At 48.0% G+C, this 22,198-nt stretch overlaps 1 protein-coding gene across 1 annotated transcript in view; it reads right to left on the bottom strand.

The window, feature by feature from the left end:
• Positions 1-22,198, bottom strand: part of Nuak1 (NUAK family kinase 1) — a 65,703-nt gene that overhangs the window by 23,153 nt on the left and 20,352 nt on the right. Inside the window, exon 2 of the mRNA XM_038314551.1 lies at positions 13,792-13,912. Coding sequence (XP_038170479.1) covers positions 13,792-13,912 — 121 coding nt within the window. The remainder of the gene's footprint in view (positions 1-13,791; positions 13,913-22,198) is intronic.

Genomic DNA, 22,198 nt, shown 5'->3' with positions numbered 1-22,198 from the left:
GCCTTTTTCCACGATGGTTGTCAAGGCTCTCTCTCCAACTGTTCTGAACAAACTCAGGGCTCCAGACAGATACCCAAGGCCAACCCAGGGGCAGAAGAGAAAAGGCCAAGGAGAAGAGGAGGCTCTAGATCCTCAACCCTGCTTCAGCCAGTCACTCCACTGTGTCTGGAGTCTCTTGGGCTTTCGTGTAAGATGTCTTTAAAGCGAAGACATGCCTAAGTGCAAGAGTCTTGATGTGTATCCTTCTGAGAAGATACAGAGAATCCAGACCCTCCCTCTGCCCACCTTGTCAGCTTCAACTGTTCCCAGCCCACCTGCGTGGGCAACAACTCAGAGCTGCCCCTTACATTTCTGACATTTACACACGAGCTGCTGCTCCCTCCCTCCCCTCTCCCCCTGCCCTCACCTTGTCCCTATCCTGGTCAGGGATTCATGCATCAAGTCTTTGCTCATATTTATCTGTGTATCATGTGCCTTCTGCCTCTTACATACTGGCCCATACTCACTCATGGCAACTTACTTCCTGGTTACATATGCGTTTTCCTCTGCCTGGACTCTGAGCTTGGCCTGAGAGAGCTAAATCCTAGGATTTTTGTCCTTCTGGCTGTGGAACTCTAGGAAATTGCTGGCCTTCTCTGTGCTTCTGTTACACCAAATATAACAGGTGAGTGGAATTAGAATGCATTTCTTAAATGGTAGATGCTTGAAATAAAGCCTGTATGTCCAGCACTCAATAACATTGGCTGTTATTTGTTTATTTTAATATTACTGGACCCCCAGCACCTGGCACCAACATACACACACACACAAACACACACACACACACACACACACACACACACACACACACAATGAGCAACTGAGTTGAACTGGAACCTGCCTGAAGCCTTGGATCCGTGTCCTCCCAAACCTTGTCACCGGCTGCTAGACGGTCACCCGCCCTGCCAGTTCCTTTTGGCTCCTTCCAATCCAGCCAACCCTCTCTGATAAAATGAAGGGGAAGGAGGTAGGAAGCTGGGAGAGGAAAGGGTACAGCCAGATAACACTGGCTGCCCTGGTGTCTGCTGGCCTCTCTGGACCCAGTCACTTTGGCTCCTACCAGGACTCCAGCCTGGAGTGCACTTTTCATTAACTATAAATTCTGGGGAGGGGGAAGGTGGCCTCGAGGTATGCATTTCAAGCTGATGAAGGAAGCAGCAGGAGGCCAATTTTTTTTTTTTAAAGGCAGGGAGAAGGAAGAAAAAAGTTAAGTGCTTTGACACCGAAAATACACAAAAACCTCACATCTCAGACTCAGGAGCATCCCTAGAGGAGGCTGGGACTGTCATCTGAAGAACAGGCGGCACATCTCCCACAGACAGGACTACCCCAGAGCCGACCCCTCCCTTTTCAACTGCATACTTTAACATAGCTCAGTGTGACAGATTGTTCACTAAGCAACTTCTGCTGGCATGGCCTGATGGCATGACCTCTAAAATACACGCACTGGGTCCCTCCACCTCTGTCACCCCACCACAATTCCACCCTCACTGGCTTCTAAGCCCTTCTCTGTCACCCCACTGCCAAAGGGCTGAGAAGCAGAACACCAGTATGGTTATGCTTCCTGGAGCACAGACCCTGGAAGGTGTTCTGGGGAAAGATGCGGTGATTCAGCAGATGAAACATCTGGAAAAAGCTCAGGCGTGGGCTTGGCTGCCCTTGAGCAGCAGGTTCTTATCTTAGGTTCTGCAGGTGAACCAGGGCATCTTCATGGTCCTACTCACATCCAGAGGAAGGGCTTTGAACCCAGTACAGGAAACACGGGATGCATGTGATGGATCTGAATGAGACCACCCACCCCCTTGTTGTTACAGGCAGTCGGCGGGGCCATGGGATTCCCCAAGTGGCTAGACCGGGCTATGGGACACCATCTGCAGCCTCTAAAGGATGCAGGCCACGTTTACAGTCAAGGCTTGAATAGCACATTCGATGAGCTAAATGCCAAAGAGAATCCTGCATGTGGAGAGCATAACGACTCTGCCAAGAAGGCTGCAGAAGGCTCTTGAGTTCTTTCTTAACTACAGCACCAAGTACCGTGGGCCTACTGTGTGCCAGCCCTGTGCTAAGAGGCATTTTGTGTGAATGGTGTCATTTGGGTGTGTCCCTTTGAACGTCTTCGTTTACAGAGGGGAACACCTGGTAGAGCAAGGCTCAGAACAATCACCATGGCTACAGAGAACTCAAGCGGGGCCAGGACAGGACGGTGCAATCGGCCTGCAGGCTCCAAGCGTGGCCTCTGCTACCACCCAGTCCTTCCGCCTGACTCTCACGAAGCAACGGCACTGAGAGTATTTGGGGGGGGGGGGGCAGGATCGGAGCTGACTCAGCACTGTGTCTCGGTCCCCCTTGAAGAACCCTCTCACCCATCTTTTGGGCAACAGATATTCCTCTTCCAGAACAGCCCAGTTCTCACAATAGCCAAGGGTAAGGTTTTGGGAACTGGCACTGAGGAACGGCCAGCTCTTGCACCCAAGACCTGAGACTCCTTACCCACAGGGAAGGTCACTCTGGGAGAGGTGGGAGGAATACTCGTGACCATTCTTCTTACAAAATGCGCCATTCCCCTTGGGTGCTCTTACAACTGGTTATTTATAAGCGCAGAAATCTTGTCTGTGTTTATGTTATTAGTCACTAAAGCAAAAGCTTATTTTCCATCAGTTGGGAAGGGTTTCCTTTCTGAAAAATGAAAGCCTGTGTCTCTTGGCCAGACAGTTTTCACCCAGAAGTGTGGTAGCTCCGAAATGGTAAGGAAAACGGCGGCCCTTGGCATGCCAGGCCCTACCAGGAAACTGCAGGCCCTGAATAGAAACTTAGCTCAGCTTGAGTCAGCCCGCAGCACTGTGCCAGGACCCTGAGGTGCCCAGCCTGGGTTTCAATAAGGCAACAAAGCAGCATAAAGCACCTACTATAGGGATGGCAGTGAGGATAATTAAAGAAGATGTTACCAAGTCAAGAGAGGGAGATGACAGGTTTGCTGGAAAACAGCATGAGAAAAGCAGCAAACCGAAGTGTTAGCAGGTCCCAGGGAAAGAGGAGCAAGAAGAGGACTATGCATGAAATATTGAGGCAGTGCCATGAGAAGCTCCCAGGCAGCCAAGCAGGTGAGTAAACATTGCCAAGACAGCAGAAAAGAGAGAAAGGAAGGCCAGAGGAGCCTCGGGAATCCTGGGCTTTTGAGACAGTTCAAAACTCACTTCCTGCCGGACAGTGACCTCGCCTTCCCACACAACGTGTTTCTCTCTCTTCCCCAGTGACTGCACGCCACACACTCAGCACGGACTGATCACAAAAATCCCGCGAAACAGGTTCAAGGGGCCAGGAGCTTGGGACCAAAGGGATGGCTTCTGTGGATTTTAGAATAAAGGCATTTAACTACTGAGCTGTCTCTCCAGCCCAACTGGGAGCATGCCTGCACGCCACACGTCTTCTGATGCATATCCGTAGGCACTGTTGTTGGGCATGGTTTTACTATGACTCTCCCTCCATGCATTCATTCTTCCGGCGCTGTGCTCAACAGTTTCTCCTTCATGGAGCCCATCTCACAGCTTTTTCTGGACACACTCGATCAGCCTTTGAAGTCACGGTCTGAGCATTCTGCTATGTGTTAAAGCCGCTAAAACAAGACAAGGCAGGGCCTTTGCCTTGGAGGAGCTGTGTCCTACTTGGAAATGAACAGAGTCTACCAAATAATCCATGAGCCAAACTGGATGGCTCATACTTTTAGTATCTAGAGGACCAGAGAGAAGAACCAGTGATATAAATATGAATGAGTCTGAAAAGGTTCTTAGAGAAGAATACGCATGGAACCCAACAGGCCAAAGGATGAGGAGTTTGCTTTAATCAGATGCTATCCCTATTGTTTTGGTACAGACTACCCAGACACTTCTTCTCTCTTCTACCCGTGTCTTGCTTCTTCCCAAAACCCAACCTGGATTACTTTCCTTGTTTTTTGTTTATTTCTATTTCGGGGTGGTGGTGGTGGGGAGGGGGGGGTAACAGACTGGTTGCTATAGTAACGGCTGTTCCTTCACATTCCACCTGAATTTTATCAGGCATTCACTCTGACAATCCACGTCCCCCAACTTCTGATTGCCTGGCTTTCACAACTGTGCTAATTAATTACACGGGCTTCTAACGATTCCCTTCTGCTGCCCCCAAGGTTAATAACACAAGTTGTGTAGCTTGAGAAAGTGTTTAAGATAAAAACAAAACATATTCTGGTCAGGGAGAAACACCAAGGAGTCAGGTGACCCTGGGGTGTTTAACCAACCACTGGCCATTTCTGAACCAAATATACTAGGCCTCTTAGCAGGAGAGTGAAGTGGGGATCCATTTACAGGATGCTCTGGGTGGTGGCGGATGGTTCTGAAAACGAAAATTGTCTTCCTGTGGAGACGGAGAGCTTGATTCATGTGGACTCGCCAGGGAGGAAGGGAAATTGGTTTGCCAGTTTTAAGGAAAAGGAACAAAGCTTAGTTAGGACGGACTGGCCAGCGTTCTCTCGTGGTTGGTTTGGACTCTGTCCGCCCAGGGTACTTCTCACACCAGACGGCGACAGTATTATAGATGTCCTCAACCTGACAGAAGTACTTTCCACTCCCACGGGGCTCACTTTGATTAAAGACAAGGAAGATTCTCACGGAAACTCCTAGCCTGCTTTTTTTTTTTTAAATTTCAGAAACACAAGAATATCTTCTTGAAAGAGTTGGCTCCTGCCTAATTAGTCATCATTACAAGATTAATTCTTCAAAAAGCGCATGCCCCAAAAACCAAACTGCAAACACCTCAAGGGCTCGCAGTTTCGCGAAACAGTCCTGGGATGTCTGGGAGCCCCCACAGCGAGGGTGAGAAAATTCAGCTGCACTAATAGCTCCCATTGTCAAGGGGGTGGTCAGAGCTGAATCACAGGCAGGCACTTCCCAGTTTGGACAATGGAAGGCTTTCTGGTTCACACGTGTCTTACAATACACCAGCGCTCATTCTGGCTGCTGGCTGGAATGCTGGAGAGAAGCCATACCCAGGCTGGCCACCCGCTGCCAGAGGTAGACTTCGGGGGATCCAGAAGAAAAGGAGATGAAAATGTAATGGGTGTGGAGGGGTACGGGTATATTCCTGACTCTCAGGACCCTGGGGAGCGAGGCTAGTCAGGGTTATAGAGACCTAGTCTCAAAAGGTCAAACAACTGGAAAAAAAAGCAAGGTATGGGGACTGTCTGGGGGAGAGGAGACGATGAAGGCTCACTAAGAATTTTGTCCCTATGCCAGGGTTACAAATGCTGTGGGGGCCCAATACCAAATTCTAGGATATCAAAGAACAAGGCTAGGATAAAGAAGAGAGGTCTCAAGGGTGCCAGCCTGGACTAGACCCAGCCTCCTGGTAGTGGTGGTGGTGTGTGTAAGTGTGAGTGTGTGTATGTGTGAGAGAGAGGGGGGAAAGGGGTGAGTGAAGGCAGTAAACTCACTTGTACAGACATCAGACTCCTATGAACCCCTGCAAAATAAAGTCCAGTTCTCTCTTTCTCCCCTCTGTCTCTCTCTGTAAGATTTCTATTATAAGATATATGCATGTCTATGTACAGACAGGAGTTTGTGAGTGTGGGTACTTGCTCGTGTAAGAAGAGGATAACAGATTCCCTGGAGTTGGAGTGACAGACGACGAGCTACTTGATGCGGGTCCTTGGCTTGGAAATGCTCCCAAAGATGAAACCATGTCTCTATTTCCAAGCAAAGCTGTCCTAACCAGGGTCTCTGTTTCCATGGTGTTGCTCAGTGGACAACCATCACCATCCAGTGAGGTCGCTACCACAGAGAACAGGTTACTGCATGAGGTGTGTCAGAACTGACTGAGTGGTGGGGAGAAGCATATGAATCCCCAAACAAACCAACCTGGACAGAAGTCATAGGTCACCCAATCTTCCATCAGTAGCCATATAAAGGGCCGCTCTTTGGGGTCCCATGAGCTTTCCTTCCTAAATGCACGCTGTTGATGGTCTAAGCAAATGATTAAGCAACCTCAGTTCATCTCAAAAGGCCCTATATTAAACACAATATGGTTTTATTTAGTCTTTAAAAAATTAGCTTCAAGTACAAGTGGCATTATTTGAAACACTAGAAAAAAAATTGAATTCCAGGAAACTCAGGAGGGCGAGGCAAGACAAGGAGGGAGAAACGTTAGTTTTGAGTTTGTTTTATTTCTAATCTCCGGCCTCTCGAAAAATGACTTGGGTGTAATCAAATGAAAATAATACACTTGAAGGTCAAAGAGCTAATTTAGCAGGAAGCTCATTTAAAATGTGGTTGTGCTGCCATGCAGCTGAGGCGCTCACCCCTACAGCTAGCAGCAAGAAAAGCCCTCAGGGACTCAGGGACTCAGGGACAGAGGAGGGCCATGCACTTGGGTCCAGTCTGCAAGGATTTCACTGGGAACTTGGGAGGCTGGCAGTGGAGGGTGGATTAAATCAAGACCCAGCAATTTTCCTCGAGTTCGAAAGAATAAACATAAGCCTAGCACGCTGCTTTGCCAAGTTCAACAAAGGGTTTCATGGGACCCCTGAGGAGGACAGCATCCAAATGGCTTCTTATGAAGTCAACCCAAGGCTAAAGGTGTCAACCACTGCTCTTTGGTGACTGTGGCCACAATGCGCTCTCTGACTCATTGATGACAGATGGTTAGACCAACACAGGTTTCAAGAGGTTATCGTCCTCTTGGTCGCAAGAATCACTCCACATTTCTCAGCCTGACCAATTCAATCAGAAGCCTTGGGGCTGAGGTGCAGACATTAGTGTCACAAATGCTATCGGAGGGAGTGTCCATGCGTGCTGCGCACCGCCCCCCCCCCCACCCATCTGCGCTCTATGCGCTAGAACCCAGTTCATGAGCTTCAGGCAAGGGGCTGGAGGTTGAGGAAACACACGCATACAGACCGACACACAGACCTTCCAACACTGGTACCAAAAAGCCCCTCTTTAATAGCACCACGGAGGCTTAAATACACTGCAGTCAATGGCCAACAGGTGGAAATCCCAGCCTCTGATCCTCTAAGCTAGGCACAGCTTCTAGTAACTTCAATTAGAAGGCTTTAGACAGGCAAGAGCAGCTGAAAGCCAGGACTCAATTAGTCCCAACACATGTACCTAATATGCCAACAAGGGACCTGGTTAATATGGTCTCCGCCTACTGTGCTAGTACCCAACACCCACACCAATAAGCATCTGGCATCTCACTTATCTTCAGATATCATATACATAATAATAATCAGGATAGAGACAGCTCGCTGGGGAAAGTGTTTGCCACATTGCAACCACGAGGACTAGAACATGAATTCCCAGAACCGTGTGACAGTCAAATGGGCCTGTGTCCCTTCTGGAATCCCAGCACACAAGAGATAGAAATAGTATCTCCCAGAGCAAGGCGGCTAAAGAAACAAGCTGTATCAGGGAGTGTTGCGTTCAAGTGAGAGACCCCACCTCAATACACAAGGTGGAGAACAATCAAGGAAGACCAATATCAATCTTGCCTCCCCCCACACACATATATTCACACACACACACACACACACATACACTTGCGCACACACAAGTGCAAACGCATGCACACTCATGCAATACTCCTACACAAATGCAAACGCATGCATACATGCTACACATGTGATAAAATAAACAAACAATACTCTTTAGCATTTATTAACACATAGCCAGCGGTTCTATTCATTTGCACATGTAATCCTACAGCTGTACAGAGTATCAAGACATTGTCCCAGTGTACAGACAAAGAACTTGGGCTTCCGATGGTTTAGGCAGCCCCAACACCCATGGCTCCCACACTTGTCCTGCCAGCACAGCACTTGGAACCTAAGAGCTCAACACATTTTTAATGAGCAAAGAGCAAATAACTACACAAGTGAGTGGCGCAGGGTCAACTCCACCATCTCTGCCTCTGTGAGGGCTCAAATCAAGACTGCCTATCCTAAATCAGGACCTGCTTGCCCGTCTTGCCTCGCAAGACCCCTGGATTGTCACACTAGAGCCCACAAAATATGAGGTGCTTCCACCGTTAGCAATCCCCCGATAAACGGCTTTCTGCGTTTGAGTTGCTGTGGTTTCCTTCTCAATAGTGGTTCTCACACTTGAGGACCCATCACCCTCCTGGCAGCCTGCACTTCAACAGATGGCAGAGCAGGCCAGAGGTTCCGACTCAGAGGACTGATTTTGCTGGTTCTGGACCGACCGCCCTTGGATACCACTCAGACGTATCATCAGACAGTTACCAGGAACTACCTTCACTTCTCAGAGGTTGGGCACTAACCTTCTCTGACCCCTAGACCTCCCTGGATTCTGTGGGATATATGACACCATCACCTTGGCCCTGGCCACAGGTGGGGGTCTGTGGTGCCCGATGTGGGCTGTGGCCCTTCTCACAGACCTGTCTTTTCATTTCCCTGCTGATTTGGATTTATGGGACACAGATTCTTTTTACTTCCTTCCTTCCTTCCTTCCTTCCTTCCTTCCTTCCTTCCTTCCTTCCTTCCTTCTTTTCTTCCCTTTCTTTCTTCTTTCTTTCTTTCTTTACTTATTTATTTCCTCTTTTGGTTTTTTGAGATAGGGTTTCTCTATATAGCCCTGACTGTCCTGAAACTGACTCTGTAGACCAGGCTGGTCTAAAGAAATATCCCCTTCTGGAAGGGTCTACCATAAAGCCACATAGCGCAGACAGCTTTTAAGAAGCATATTTGGGGCTGGGAGATGGCCTACTTGGCAGAGTACTTACCACACTCTAGTGCTCACAACTCAAACCAAGTGATCAAGAAAGAAACCATATCAATAATTAGCATCCACCTGCACATACCCATGGGCATGTACTCATGCACAGCATTCGCGCGCGTGTGCACAAACACACACACATATGGGTAGGGTGGTGCGGATGGAGAAACAGTTTTGCCATCAACTAGGTAGAAAAACCTGGGAAGAGAATGTTAATAAGGACTTTGGAGATCAGGCTGGTCTGAGGGTTTGTCTGTGGGAGCTTGCCTTCATTACATTAGTGGGCAGGCAGATTGCCCACCATGGGCAGCACCATTCTTTGTGCTTTGGGCCCTGAACTGTATAAGGGATGCAAAAGAGCTGAGAACAAGCAGTTGTTCAACCTTCCATTCCCTCTCCTCTCTCGACTATGGGTGTGAGCAGCTGCTTTAAGTGTCTACCATAATCTCCTGGCAACAAGGAAAAGGGATGGAGGGGTTAATAAGTAATATGAAAACCTATGTTCATTTGCTTTCTAGAAAGATGGGAGGAACTTTCCACAGACAGCAACTTCATCCAAGTGCTTTGTGGTAGGAATCCAGAGCTCATCTGAGAACACGAGCTCCTACCTCTTCTCAAGGTGTAGGCTCGCAAGGCGGCGCGGGAGACTGACGTGCTGATCAAGAGAGGTGCACGTTTGCTTCACTGCTTCCTTTTTTAAGTTTAAAGATAATGTTGTAAACACTCTTACTAAAGAGATTGAGCACAAGTAATGAATACCAAAATAAATCTTTCTCTGTGTCACAGGAAACCAGAAATCCCTTTACCTAAGATAAAGGAAATGAAAGGATCGCCCACCCCCAGCACATCCCTATACAAAGAGCCAATAAAGAGACGCAATCAAATACGGCCAGGAAGCGCGATATCCAGAACCCCAGAGGGCACACAGTGACGGCCCAGACTGCATCTCCCCCCAGGACCACCCTCCATTTCTGCTTTCAGATGCCATACGTATGTACACCTGCCAGATGGGACATTGGAACTCTCAAGTCTTGTGCTGTTCCATAAAGATGCTAGTCTCCAGAGGGCTTGTGGATGGGGTTTCCTGGGCTTTCAAAGGGGAAGTGGGGGTGAGACAACCTGCCTTTGATGTCTGAACTCAGTCCTGAAATCAGAACCACAGACAAAATCTGTTTTTATCTTTTCCATTCTAGGAAACTAAGTTGAAAACTCCTATACTTCTTTTTTTCTGCTGTTTTTCCATATTGTCAATCGCCTCCCTGCTGAAAGAATGGAATTCCTTTGAGTAGGAAGCAGGGTACACCCTGGGATGCTGCCTGAGATTTCTCTTGGCTCCTGATTAGGTTACCTGGGCACCATCCATTAGAAAGGGCAGGCCTCTTCTCTTATCTACTTAGCAGTAGAAGCCAGCAGTGGTTTTTCTCTGCACAGAGTTGACAAATTTGAGGAGAAATCATTTTCATCAGAGGGTCAACAGGACAGTCCACCCCAGAGTCTGCTTCTGGAAAGACAATGCTTGGAAGAAATCAAGTTTCAGATCTGGTAAACAGCAGAGTGGTGAAGTCACCACTGGTGGGCCTGAGGGTACACAGGTTTTTTTCTTTTTTTTTAAAGATTTATTTATTTATTATGTATACAACATTCTGCCTCGATGTATGCCCACACACCAGAGGAGGGAGCCAGATCTCAGTACAGATGGTTGTGAGCCACCATGTGGTTGCTGGGAATTGAACTCAGGACCTCCGGAAGAGCAGCCAGTGCTCTTAACCTCTGAGCCATCTCTCCAGCCCCTGAGAGTACACAGTTTAGAAAACACTTGCTTCGTGAGCCGACAGGTGTGGGATACAGGCTTCTTCTCAAAAGAAATGGGCAGAGACAGCATCTACTATACCCACACAGCTGGAATTGGTGCTATCAATGTAGAAGACAGCTCTCTGTGAAGCCAGAATTCTCTGTATCTCACAGGGACGACACTAGCCCTCAACGAGGGTCCCCGCAGGCCACCATAGGCCCTATAGACTGGGTCAGTGTCACTGGCTGAATTCAAAAGCCAAACCCTATAATCACTAAGTGGTACAACTTTAGGAAATGAATTTTGTCTCTAAGCCAAAATTTCCACATTCAGTTATCAGATAGAAGGGCTAAATGAGGCAAATACACGTAAATCTCCTAACACAGGGCTCAAGTCTACTGCACTCTGTCTTATAGACTATGAACAATAATGTAACACATAATATATTAATCTAAGTTAAGCACATTTTCTGATAAGGTTGGTGAATGGCTTGACTCACAAGCATGGGGACCTTCTTTCTAACCCAGAACCCATGTGAAGAGCTGGATCAGGGGCTGCATATGGTGAGAGGGGAAGCAGAGACCGGCAGCTCCTGGGGCTCACTGACCAGTAGTCCAGCCTATGTGGCAAAGGGTCGGGCCAATGAGACCCTCTTGCAAACAAAAGGTGAAGGGCACCTGAGGAACAATGTGCAGGTTGTCCTCTGAACTCCACGTGTATGTACACACACACACATGGAATGATTCTAAGGGCTGAACCCCAAATCTGTCTGACCTCAAAACTCAAGCCCTTCTCTGATTGCCTAAAACCTTCTCTCAAGGTACAGCCTGGGCCCGAGCTCCCTCCTGAGGCCATGTTAGCGGTCAGTCCTAGTCACCAAAAGGACTTTACTTCCCATCAGTAGCCGTCTTTAAAGTTATAATGCAGATTCTTCCAGAATCTTCTAGGAGGGATAGACCTTGGCAGCTGAATATTCGTCTTGCACTTTCCCTTCGGGAGGACAATGGTTTCCTGTTCCCCACTGATCCTGTCTGGTTCCCAGCCTCCCTGATGCTGACCCGAAGTCAGTTTCTCCAGGGCCGGATGTCAGTTACTGCGGGTGGCTCTCCTAAACAGGAACCCTGAGAAGCCCACGCTGGGTGCAGGCTCTGATCACACTGTCAGGCCACGCAACCCAGAAACAGCCATGCTCATGTATCACAGGCTCGGACGCTTGGGTTTCCATGGTAACGGACCCATGCAGAGCAAACCCCTCAAAAAGTAAATAAATTCACCCTGGCCCGCATTCGTATATCTACCCACTTCCAACATCCATAAACCCCTCCTTCACCAGGCAAGATTAGATTTATTTTTGAAAGTGGTTTTCCTTTTTTTTTCTTCTTCTAACTTTTCCCTCCAAAAATCCTTTAAGGATCAGCCAGGATGCCCCACATTTGCATGAAGTTTTGGACTCTGCAGCTCCTGTGGCCCCCATTATATGCTGCTTACTTAACTGCACAAATACTTAAAAAAGAAAACACACACACACACACACACACACAAACAAACCCTGCGATTGAAAAAAAGCAGGCTTCTAGCAGAGCAGCAACAGGGAGAAAAGATGAAGGACAGCCAAAAACCTAGGGATACCATCTTGCTCCCTTCACCTGATACATTTTTGTGGACCCAAAATGAAAAGGAAGTTCACTTTCTAAAAAAGTTCATTTTTTTCCTGACTTAACCCCATATTTAAAAAATAATCTGGGGAGACCAGGGTGACGACAGCATACACTTATAATTCCAGCCTTCAGGAGGCAGAGGCAGGAGGATTTCTATGAGCTTCAGACAAGCTAAGGCTACATAGTGAGATCCTGTCTCAAAATATCAATATACATAACTACATGCTTATATATATTAACATATACATTAAATGTATTTAAAATGTTTTAAATAAAATACACTTTATTTACATATATGTATGTGTGTGTGTGTGTGTGTATATATATATATGGAAAACACTGGACTAAATAATTTTAAAAGTAATTTCCCATAAGAAAATTATCAGAATGGAAATCAATAAAGCTCTGTTTATAACAACCAGAAAATCTGGAGTAACAATTATGTTTGGCAAAAGAAATTCGACTCAATAAATTATGGCAATGCCCCTAAATGAAATATTACAAAGCCTTGTAAAATGTCTTTATGGGAAATCTTTCTTTGACACAGTGATATAAAATGATAAAAGCCAGCAAGAACAACCTGAGCAGTATAATCTAATAAACAAAAAACTGCATATAGAAAGAGAAATTAGTTTTCTTTAAAAATTAGGTAAGAATTATTGGTCCATCTGTGAGTGAGGAGAGAAACTGTCCCCTGGCTTTGATGTCTGTGTTTCCGTCTCTGCCGACACAGTCACGGCCCGTGGAATGTCTTTACAGAATGAAGAGGAGCTGCAGGTCGTGAGAGGTGTAGACATTCTATTTCCTCCGGTAAAGGACCAGAGCTAAACTGAAGCTCAGCCTTTCACGGGCTTTTCCCTGCCCTGTGCTTTTATGAATGCCAGCGACAAGCTGGGCTCCACTGGCGCAGCCTCTGGGGTACTTCTTTCTCGGTGCCTCTTCGACCCTCTGCACTCATTTCCAACAGGACCTGCAGGACCTCTTCACCCGCAGGGAGGACCTGCAGGACCTCTTCACCCGCAGGGAGGACCTGCAGGACCTCTTCACCCGCAGGGAGGACCTGCAGGACCTCTTCACCCGCAGGGAGGACCTGCAGGACCTCTTCATCCGCAGGGAGGACCTGCAGGACCTCTTCATCGGACGTGGCCGTCAGTTCGCAGAATGACAATGACATTGACAATGGACCCACTGTTACTAGTCACCAAGCAAGCAGCCTTTTTTTTTAAAAAAAAAAAAAAAAAAAAAAAAAAAAAACATACTGGTTTTCAATAAGACAGGTTACTTAGCAACAGCCAAAGCGAAGGAATGGGGAAGAGGAAAGAAGGCAGTAGCCAGAGATCGTGCATGCCTCAGATGAGCTGCCCGGCACGTATCTGGTTGCATTCAAGGTAAGCAAGGAAGAGATAATGCTTGGCTATTTTTATATCATGAAGCCAAACTATTTGGCTCCTGCCCAGAAGGGCAATTACCTCAAAGTCTTGGCAAGGTCCCTGTGGTATGTGAAATGGTTAGTAGTACAGAAGTAGGGGAAAGAATTACTGACCTTCATAAATACCGATGATATGAGGATGGCTGAGAGATGACATGATCTCAATTTCTCGTCTGATGTGAACCATGTCTAGTTCATCCTTAATTTTGTCCTTACGGATGGATTTTATAGCAACCTATAAAGTCAGGAAATGAAATGTTACTCAAAGGGCTAAACAGACGCAAACCAGCCATTGTTGCGGGGAGGGCTGGGTGGAAAATAAATACAGATGTTAGTTTTTGTCCAAATCGACAACCACACCACAGAGCTCCGGAGCGACCTTGCCGTGCCTTTCATTTATAACAGCCTGGGGTTTGGGTCTTCTTCCTTAAGCAGTGGCTGTTTAACCAGGCATGATTCATTTATTACAGGACTCTTGATCCTTTGGGGGTAAAGAGGGGCAAAGGTGAGGGACTTTGCAGGCCAAACATGATCATGGAAGGTGAAATTCTAAGCATTCAGTTCACTGTGAAGCTGCAGTGATGACTTTCCAAACAAACAAAAACCATAAAGCCAGTTCACCCTCCAACCCCTCGTTCCAAAGACTGCAACCTAGGCTGCGCTCACACATCTGCTTAGACTGATCCTGCGTCCTCCTCCCTTCCGAGGACAGGGTCGATTACAAAGAACCAGGGCAAAGTAAAGGGCATGGCAGCTTCTCTCTGTTCAGCAACCTGTCGATTCCAGAAGCTCCCCGCCAGTGTCTGGGAATCCAAATTTGCAGAGAATGACCTGGGGAAGGGAGGGAGGCGCAAGCCAAATACCGCGGCTCCTGTCTATCAGCCCAGCACTCCTCTGGTGACAGGGGAGTGAATGCAATGAGAATCACCTGCCAGAAAAGGCCATAGTCGGCTTGCCTGGAGCACACAGTGCAGCAGGAGAAGCAAGACAGCCGCCTCAGACACTGAAAAGCATCTCCGGAGAAGTAAAGTTGTCCCTGACCATCACATATGGACTGTGATGCACACAATGTGTGCATGCACACACGTACACACACATGCACACATGTGCACAAGCGCATGCACACACATGCACAACACATACATGAGCACACACACCTGCACATGTGCACACAGGTGCATGCACACTCACACACACACACACACACACACACACAAGTAAATGAACAAGCAAAATGTTTTCTTTAAAGGGGGGGCACACACGCTAAATGATGCTGCCCATACTTGCACATGAATATGATCTCTGGTGTCTCTGACATCCTGTCTCTGCGGGCAAACAAGAATGGTACAGGTGTAACACAGGAGATGCACAGCTGGGGATCTAATGGAGGCACCACTCCCCTTAGATCCTGGGTGGACCGTGGGTCTGGTTAAATAAAACGGCACAGAGATGAATGTGCCTTTGAACTTCAAGGCCCCTTGTAACCACAATGCCGGCTCAGAGTTGCACAGGTCCTCATGATGGCCCCATTCAGTGTGCAGCAAGAAAAGTCTCCTCTGCTTACGTCAGATGGAAAACCATCATAGGGAAGCTTTCTCTTGGCTGAGTGAGGCCTGTATCCTGGGAGCCGATTCCTGGATGAAACAGACAGTGAACACACACAGGCCCTGGAGAATGTGGGTGGCTGCTGGACCAACTTCCACATTCCTTCCAAGACTAAAGATGGGCCAAGGACAGAAACCACCCCTCTGGCTATGCAGCAAGCTGAGCTTGGCCTCAAGGAATCTCTATTGTCAAATCACAACAGTGACACATTCCTTCATGTTCCAGGGTCAGAGAAGTAAGGACATTCTAATGCATAAGAAAATGAGTCCTCTGTCTACTCCCTGCAAGGGTCCAACGACAGGCCAGGGGTCTCACGGTGCCTCTGCCAAGGCAAGGCTTCCAGCTGGGCTTCAAGCCTGACTCAGAGCTGCAGAAACTCAAAGGGCTCCACACTGCTAAAAACCAGGGTGACTGTCCCCGCAACCAAAGCTTCTTTGCGACTGCAGAGTGCCTGCCACTGAAAATGTCGAATGCAGTGCTGGGAAGTCAGGGGAAACACAAGCTAGAAGCCACTGAAAGCAGCCGAGGCAGACACTGGGTCCCATGTGGAGATGGCCCCTTCCACGGTCAGCCAGCCAGTTAATGGCAAACCAAGAAAACAGTCCCAGCGATCCTACGAGTCGGTGTTCAGTGTGCATCCAACGCACAAGACGGGCTGTGTGTGCTGTGAATCCTGGCATCCTTCTCCTGCCGGCTTCTGCTTCGTGCCATTCCCCTCCAACTGGCATGGCCACATTGCTCGTCTAAGCCCGCTCCGCCCCGCTCCGCCTTCTTCGTAACAACTGAGTCCTCTTTCTTTTCTTGTTTTTTGCATACTAGGCCTCTCCGTGCAGGACCCAGACAAGCAAAAGAGAGAGACCCATAATCACAAACCCTTCGTGGGTATCTGCCTCAAGAAGGTGACTGATAAACCAAACGAATGCCACAGATATTATGTGGGTAAATGTTAGAAGCATGGCTTGGTGCCCTAGCTGAAACCATCCTCTAGCTGTGTGGCCTGGAACAGGTTATAGAACCTATACCCCAGTTTTCTCTCCATTTATGAGGAACTAACAGAATCTGTTTCCTGGGCCCTACAAACTCTGCATGTGAAATGCTTAAGATATGTTTGGGCCAGGTTACTGCTCAGGAAATGTCGGTCACTTTTACTCAGTGTCCCATAGGTAGACCCTTCCTTTCTTCCTCAAAGCAAACTTGAATTCCTCCTGGTTTCTCAAGACACAGCAAATGGAGGTCTTCCGTGTGGAGATGGTATTGGTTCCCCCCAAAGTCAAGGCAGGACTGGACAGCACCATCCTGGTTTTGTGATATAACTGTCACCTTAAAATGGTAAGCTCAAGATAGGTGAAGCCATTGTGAGGACATTTTGATACCTGCACCCTTAGATTCAGACCAGACAGGAAGGTAAACAACTTGAACCCATAAAGCAACCTCAGGGTCACCCCAAACTTCCTTCTTGCAAATGCCCAATAGCAAAACAAGAAAATGCAATGGTCAGTGCACATGACCTTGGCCTTCATGATTCGTGGCTTTTTGAGCACCTGCCCCTGACTAGGCTGCACATGCAAGAGGACGTATCCATCCACCATGTCCTCAAGGCAAGGGGCAGTGGAGATACAGACAGTGAGAGACAAAAAAAAGCACAACGGAAAGGTGTCACCATTCTTGTGGTTGAGCCGTTTAAGAACTATGCCGCCGTGTGTGGCGTTATACAGAAACGCCCCTCTCCCCTGTTTTTCAGCCCACACATCTACAAAAGATCATGGAAAGAAGCAGAGAGCTTAGGACTGATGGCCAGATGTCTTAAATCACACATCTCCTCCTATCCCAGCTCCACTTCTTCCCAGCACAAGGCAGAGGGCGAGCTTGGGGCAAGAGGCTCAGGTGTGTATGTCTGCCTTACCGCAGCCACGATCATAAATGTCCCCCAGTCTAGACAGCACTATGAGACGTATAAAACAGTCTACTTTTAAATAAGGCCACCTATAGTTTAATGTGGAAACCGTATGCAGTAGCGGCAGGCTTGGCCATGGAGCTGTGGATTCTGCCCTGTGCCCTGTGCCGACTGCTTGCTGTCGGAGGCACACTTAGCCCAGCCAATTCCCCTCTCTTGTTAAATGTAACAGGCTCGGTCTTCTCTTCGGGGTTGGCAGATTTTCTTTCACTGGCTAGTCACCACAAACCACCTGCCCTGCATGCAGCCTGCGGGGCCTCCTCTTCCAAGGTGGCTGCTCCATGCTGACCTTGTGACACGCAAGGCCAGGGCAGGAGAAAGAAAGGCAGAGACCAGTTTGCACAGGCTTTCTCCTGGCAGGGCGGCTTTGGGCAATCGCAGACCTCACGGCTCTGCTTTCTCACTTGTCAATGGAGTTAAACAGCCTGGACATCTGCTCACTGAACGGCAATGTTTATAGACCAGGCCTGGCTGAAGGAAGCAATGTTGCAAGTCCTGAGTCATGCTCAGGGAGTCATTAGCCACAGCAAGTCGTAACATAGGCTGCCCACCAGCACATCCCCATCCTCCTCCATCCTTACACGGTAGCAAACACAGGTTGAAATTTAAATACATTTCCACAGAGGTCCAGCATACAGTAGAAATTGCTTGGGGGCATGAGGGAGACTCTACGCTCTAACCAAGGTAGAGGCAGGTCTCTTTGGTCCTCAGTCCTGTCGTATGAATAGTTACTTATACACTGCTCAGTACTGGCCTGCAGAGACTATCCTAAAACAGCACCTCTCCAACAAGACATGCCTGGGCATCTTGTTAAAACATAAATTCTATATCTGGAAGTATGGGGTGGGACCTGGGGATGCTGGGTTTGGAGCAAACTGCTCAGTGAGGCAGTCATGCTATTCAAGGGACCACACGTTCAGGAGCCAGTTCTGCCTGTTTGTCTCTGGTCCTGAGAGAGAAACGTTTGTAATACCTGATAGTAATATTTTTTTTTTTTGCAGTATTGCAGATTGAACCCAAGGTCTTGTACATACTAGGTAAGCACTGTACTTGAGCTGCATGCCCCACCCTATTTTATTTATTTATTCATTTAGATATAGGGTCTCCCAGACTGGCCTAGAAATAGGTCTGTGTCTGCCTCAGCCTCCTGGCTGGCTAGGATACGGGCCTTTGCTACCAGGCCAAACTTCCGACGGTGTTCCCTACTGAGAGCAAGAGCTGACGTCCATAGAACTTATTTCATTTGGTCCTTAACTACAACATCATTTTATAGGCAGACACTAAGCCTGGAAACTGTTGACTCCTGAGGTTGTGGATACAGGTAGGATGAACACGGGATAAGGACATGGTACGGTGGTGCATGCTGTTAACCCCAGCACTGCAGAGGCAGGAGAATCTCTGTGAGTTCAGGACCAGCTTGATCTACATAGTGAGTTAATTAGTTCCAAGCAAGTCAGGGCTATACAGTGAAATCCTTTCTCAAAACATAGAAACAAAAACAAACAAAAGGAAACTAAAAGCAACAACAACAACAAAACAAAAAACAGAAGGTTGACATGGCAAACAACAGGGTCAAAGAATCCCTAAGTCCAAAGGCCAGTAAAATGGGTCTCCTTGGAATGAGGTTTCTGAAGGAAGGAAGCCTGGGGGAGCGAGCCTCCCAGGGAGAAGCTAATCATAAATATCACGGAGAACAAGAACACATCTAATCCCAGCAACACCCGTTGGCAACCCCTCTGCCATTTACAAGGTGTGATCTCACGCCTGCCACGTTCCAGTTCCACGTGCCACCAAAAGAGCTGCAGGACACTGAACCAGAGGCAGCCTAGTAAGCAGGGTCCACAGCAGGGGAGCAGCAGCCTTGCTGCACAGCCAAGATCTGAGGCCTCTCACACAAGGACGGACTTCAGGGCAAAGCCTTGCTCCACACGGGCCACACACACACCCGAGATTCCCCAGATCACCAGAGGGCCGTTATTCAAGTCTTTGCCTAGATCATGATAATGCCACCCAGAAGCTTACGCTGCAACCCAAACCCTAATCAATTCAGTGACCCTCCACTGTGTGTGGAGCAGCGAGCTGCCAGGATTCAACAGGCGCCATAGGACCCGTGCCAGCTCTGCCTCAGGGCAGGTGGCTCCTCGCCTTCCTCTCCAGCCTGTTTATTCACGTTCCTACATGGGTGTTTTTGCAGACAACGGGTAGGGAGAATGGGGAGAAGCCAAGAATTGTTTGTGTGTGTGCCCTGAGGCTGCCCACCACTGCAAGAAGTTTGGAAAACTACGGTCCTCAATGACCTGTCTTGACCCTGAGTTTTCTCCTTCTAAAACTCCCATCAGAAACAAAATGATTGCTCGGATGATTTCCATTTTTCTTCCACTATGAAAAAAACAATGTGTTCTAACTCAGGACTTTAAATAACAAAGTTTGGTCTCCCGGCCTGGGTCAGCTCAGAACAATCACGAGGATGTCACTGTGGATTCAGTCACACCACACTCTCCTGTGCCCGCCCCCATCCTTTCCCTCTTCAAGGACTGTGCCAAGAATGGCCCCATGTTGCAAGAAGGGGAACTGAGGGCTAAGGAATCTCAGGGCGGATTTGCACTCTTTGTATTGAGTCAAGGTTTTATAAACACAAGCAAGTGACCACGGCTAACCTGGCAAGAACCAAGAGGGGTGAACAGAGAGTACATGGACAAGCAGTGCTGGGTGATCATGCCAACAGTGAGTTGGCCAAGAGGGACAGGCAGGTCCTCTGAACCAGCAACTGTCAAGGAATAGGCAGTGGATGCCCCAACTGGGTGAGAGGCGGGAGACCTGCTATTACAAGGGTTTGGTTTGGCTTAGGGGGTTCAAGGGGGTAAGTGGGGAGGAGATTCTTGTTTCTTTGGAGACGAGGTCTAATTATGTCGTCATGGCCGACCTGGAATTCACTATACCAAAGACTATATCTCAGGTGACTTACTATAGTCTGAGGTTTGACAATTATCATCTCAGACCAGAGTCCCTGACCCTGCTGGCTCTTATTCTTCTGTAACTTATATATTACACACTCAATGGCTAACAGGTAATGAGCTGCCCATGTATACAGAGGACAATTAAAAGTGAACTGCTTCCTGCAGGAAGCCAACGGCCCGGATAATTTACCCCCAGCATATGGAAACTTTGCTGCCAGGAAACATTTCACTTGTCTGGGCTCAGAGTTAAGCCTCTGGATGACGCAAGGCCCAGAGCCAAAGTGGATGGGTGTCTTTACAGTCTACCCATGGCCCAAGGCATCAAAAACCTGCTGGTAACATCAGAGATGTTAACTCAGACATGGTCAGATATGCAAAAGCACTCAAAATGCTAGGCTGGGAGCTGTGCCCAGAATCACCAAACTGCTGCTTATTTTTAGCTGTGCAACATTTCTGAAAGCCAAACACACCAGAACACAATTCTGCAGTGCAACTGATTTATTTTTAGTGCACATATGTGGTATATGTGCATATTTATGAGGGGCAGGGCACATGGGTGGATCCCTGGATATGTGTATGCACACACATGTGGAGGCCAGAGGTTGCCATTGTCTTTCTTGGTCACTCTCCATCATATATATTGAGGCGGGGTCTCTCCCTTGAATCCAGAGTCTGTGGCATTGGCTAGTCTAGTCTGCTTATTCTGAAGATCTGGTCTCTGCCTGCTGTGTGCTGAGATTACCGGTGAACCATCACACACATACCCAGTCTTTTACAGCGGAGCTGGAGATCCAAACTCAGCTTCTCATGCCTGCACAGCAAACACCTTCGTACCCACTAATCCATGTCCCCAGCCCATGAAGTGTAACTGGTTTTCAGGACAGGTAGCAACTGTCCTGAGAAGGGGTAGAAGGAATGAACCTGAGGCCGAGTGAGCCTATAAACTGAAAGACCTTCACCCCAATCTAGGATCCCTGCTGCTGTTCAGAGCAGGGCTCAGGAAATCAAGGCTGGACAACTTGTATTTATGGACTTCTGAACCCCATAAAGTTCCAGAAGGAACCACCGAGAAGCCAGCATCAGGACTCAGGTCTGTCAGTACTTTGAGGAACTAGAGTAACTAAGTCACATGCTCTGTTTTCCCTTCTGACAATGGGGCTGACCTCAGGAGGCCAGTATGGCAATCATATCAGGCTGTGTACAGGATGGAGCAGAGAGAATGGAAAGAGTAACCAGGGCTTCCTAAGTAGACACTGGAGCTGTAAGGGTGGTAGGATGTCCCGTGCCTACCGCCCTAAGAGTCCCAAGGTCATTGAAATATAAGCTCAGGCTCCCAAACTCAACAATACTCAAGACTAAAAGCCCAAGCAGGGAGGCCTGGAGCAGAAACTGGCACACAAAGGTTTATTAACATTTACACGTGAGGCAGGCTCCTACGGCAGAACTGCTGCATTATTAATAAATCGAGAAAGAAAATGACAGCTCTGCCTAAGCAGTATGCGTTGCTTTATAGCCTGGTGCAGGATTTTCACCTCCTTTTAATGCCAGGGTGATGTCCGCAGAGCTGTGGGAATAATGTTACTTTAGTTGGGTGCAAACTTTAGTTGGGTACAAACCTTGCTCCAATTCCTGAGGCCTGGTTTGCTATCAGACATGAAGCATACTGGGCGTGTTTGTGTGTGGGAGGGGTCCCATCCTCCGTCCTTGCTTAATTCTCTGCAAACGCTACTTTTAAATATTAACTTCAGACAGCAGTGAATCACTGACCTTGGAAACAATAAGCAAAGGACACAAAAGACCTAAGAGGCCAAGATCACTTTCCAAAAAGAAAGGGAATTAGTCTACTGAGTTCACCTTGGCTGGGGATCTGAGCAAAGTCGTTAGTCTTAAGATGGTGAAATACACCGGGCAGAAGCAGGGGACTGTGTCTTGGAAGCCATGGAACTGTGTCTTGACCATGGATGCAGAGGGGTTAACCAGCTGAGCAAGTTCTTACAGATGCTAG

Source organism: Arvicola amphibius, chromosome 17 (assembly GCF_903992535.2).
Source record: "Arvicola amphibius chromosome 17, mArvAmp1.2, whole genome shotgun sequence".
NCBI lineage: Eukaryota > Metazoa > Chordata > Mammalia > Rodentia > Cricetidae > Arvicola > Arvicola amphibius.
This window is presented reverse-complemented; position numbering and strand designations above follow the sequence as displayed.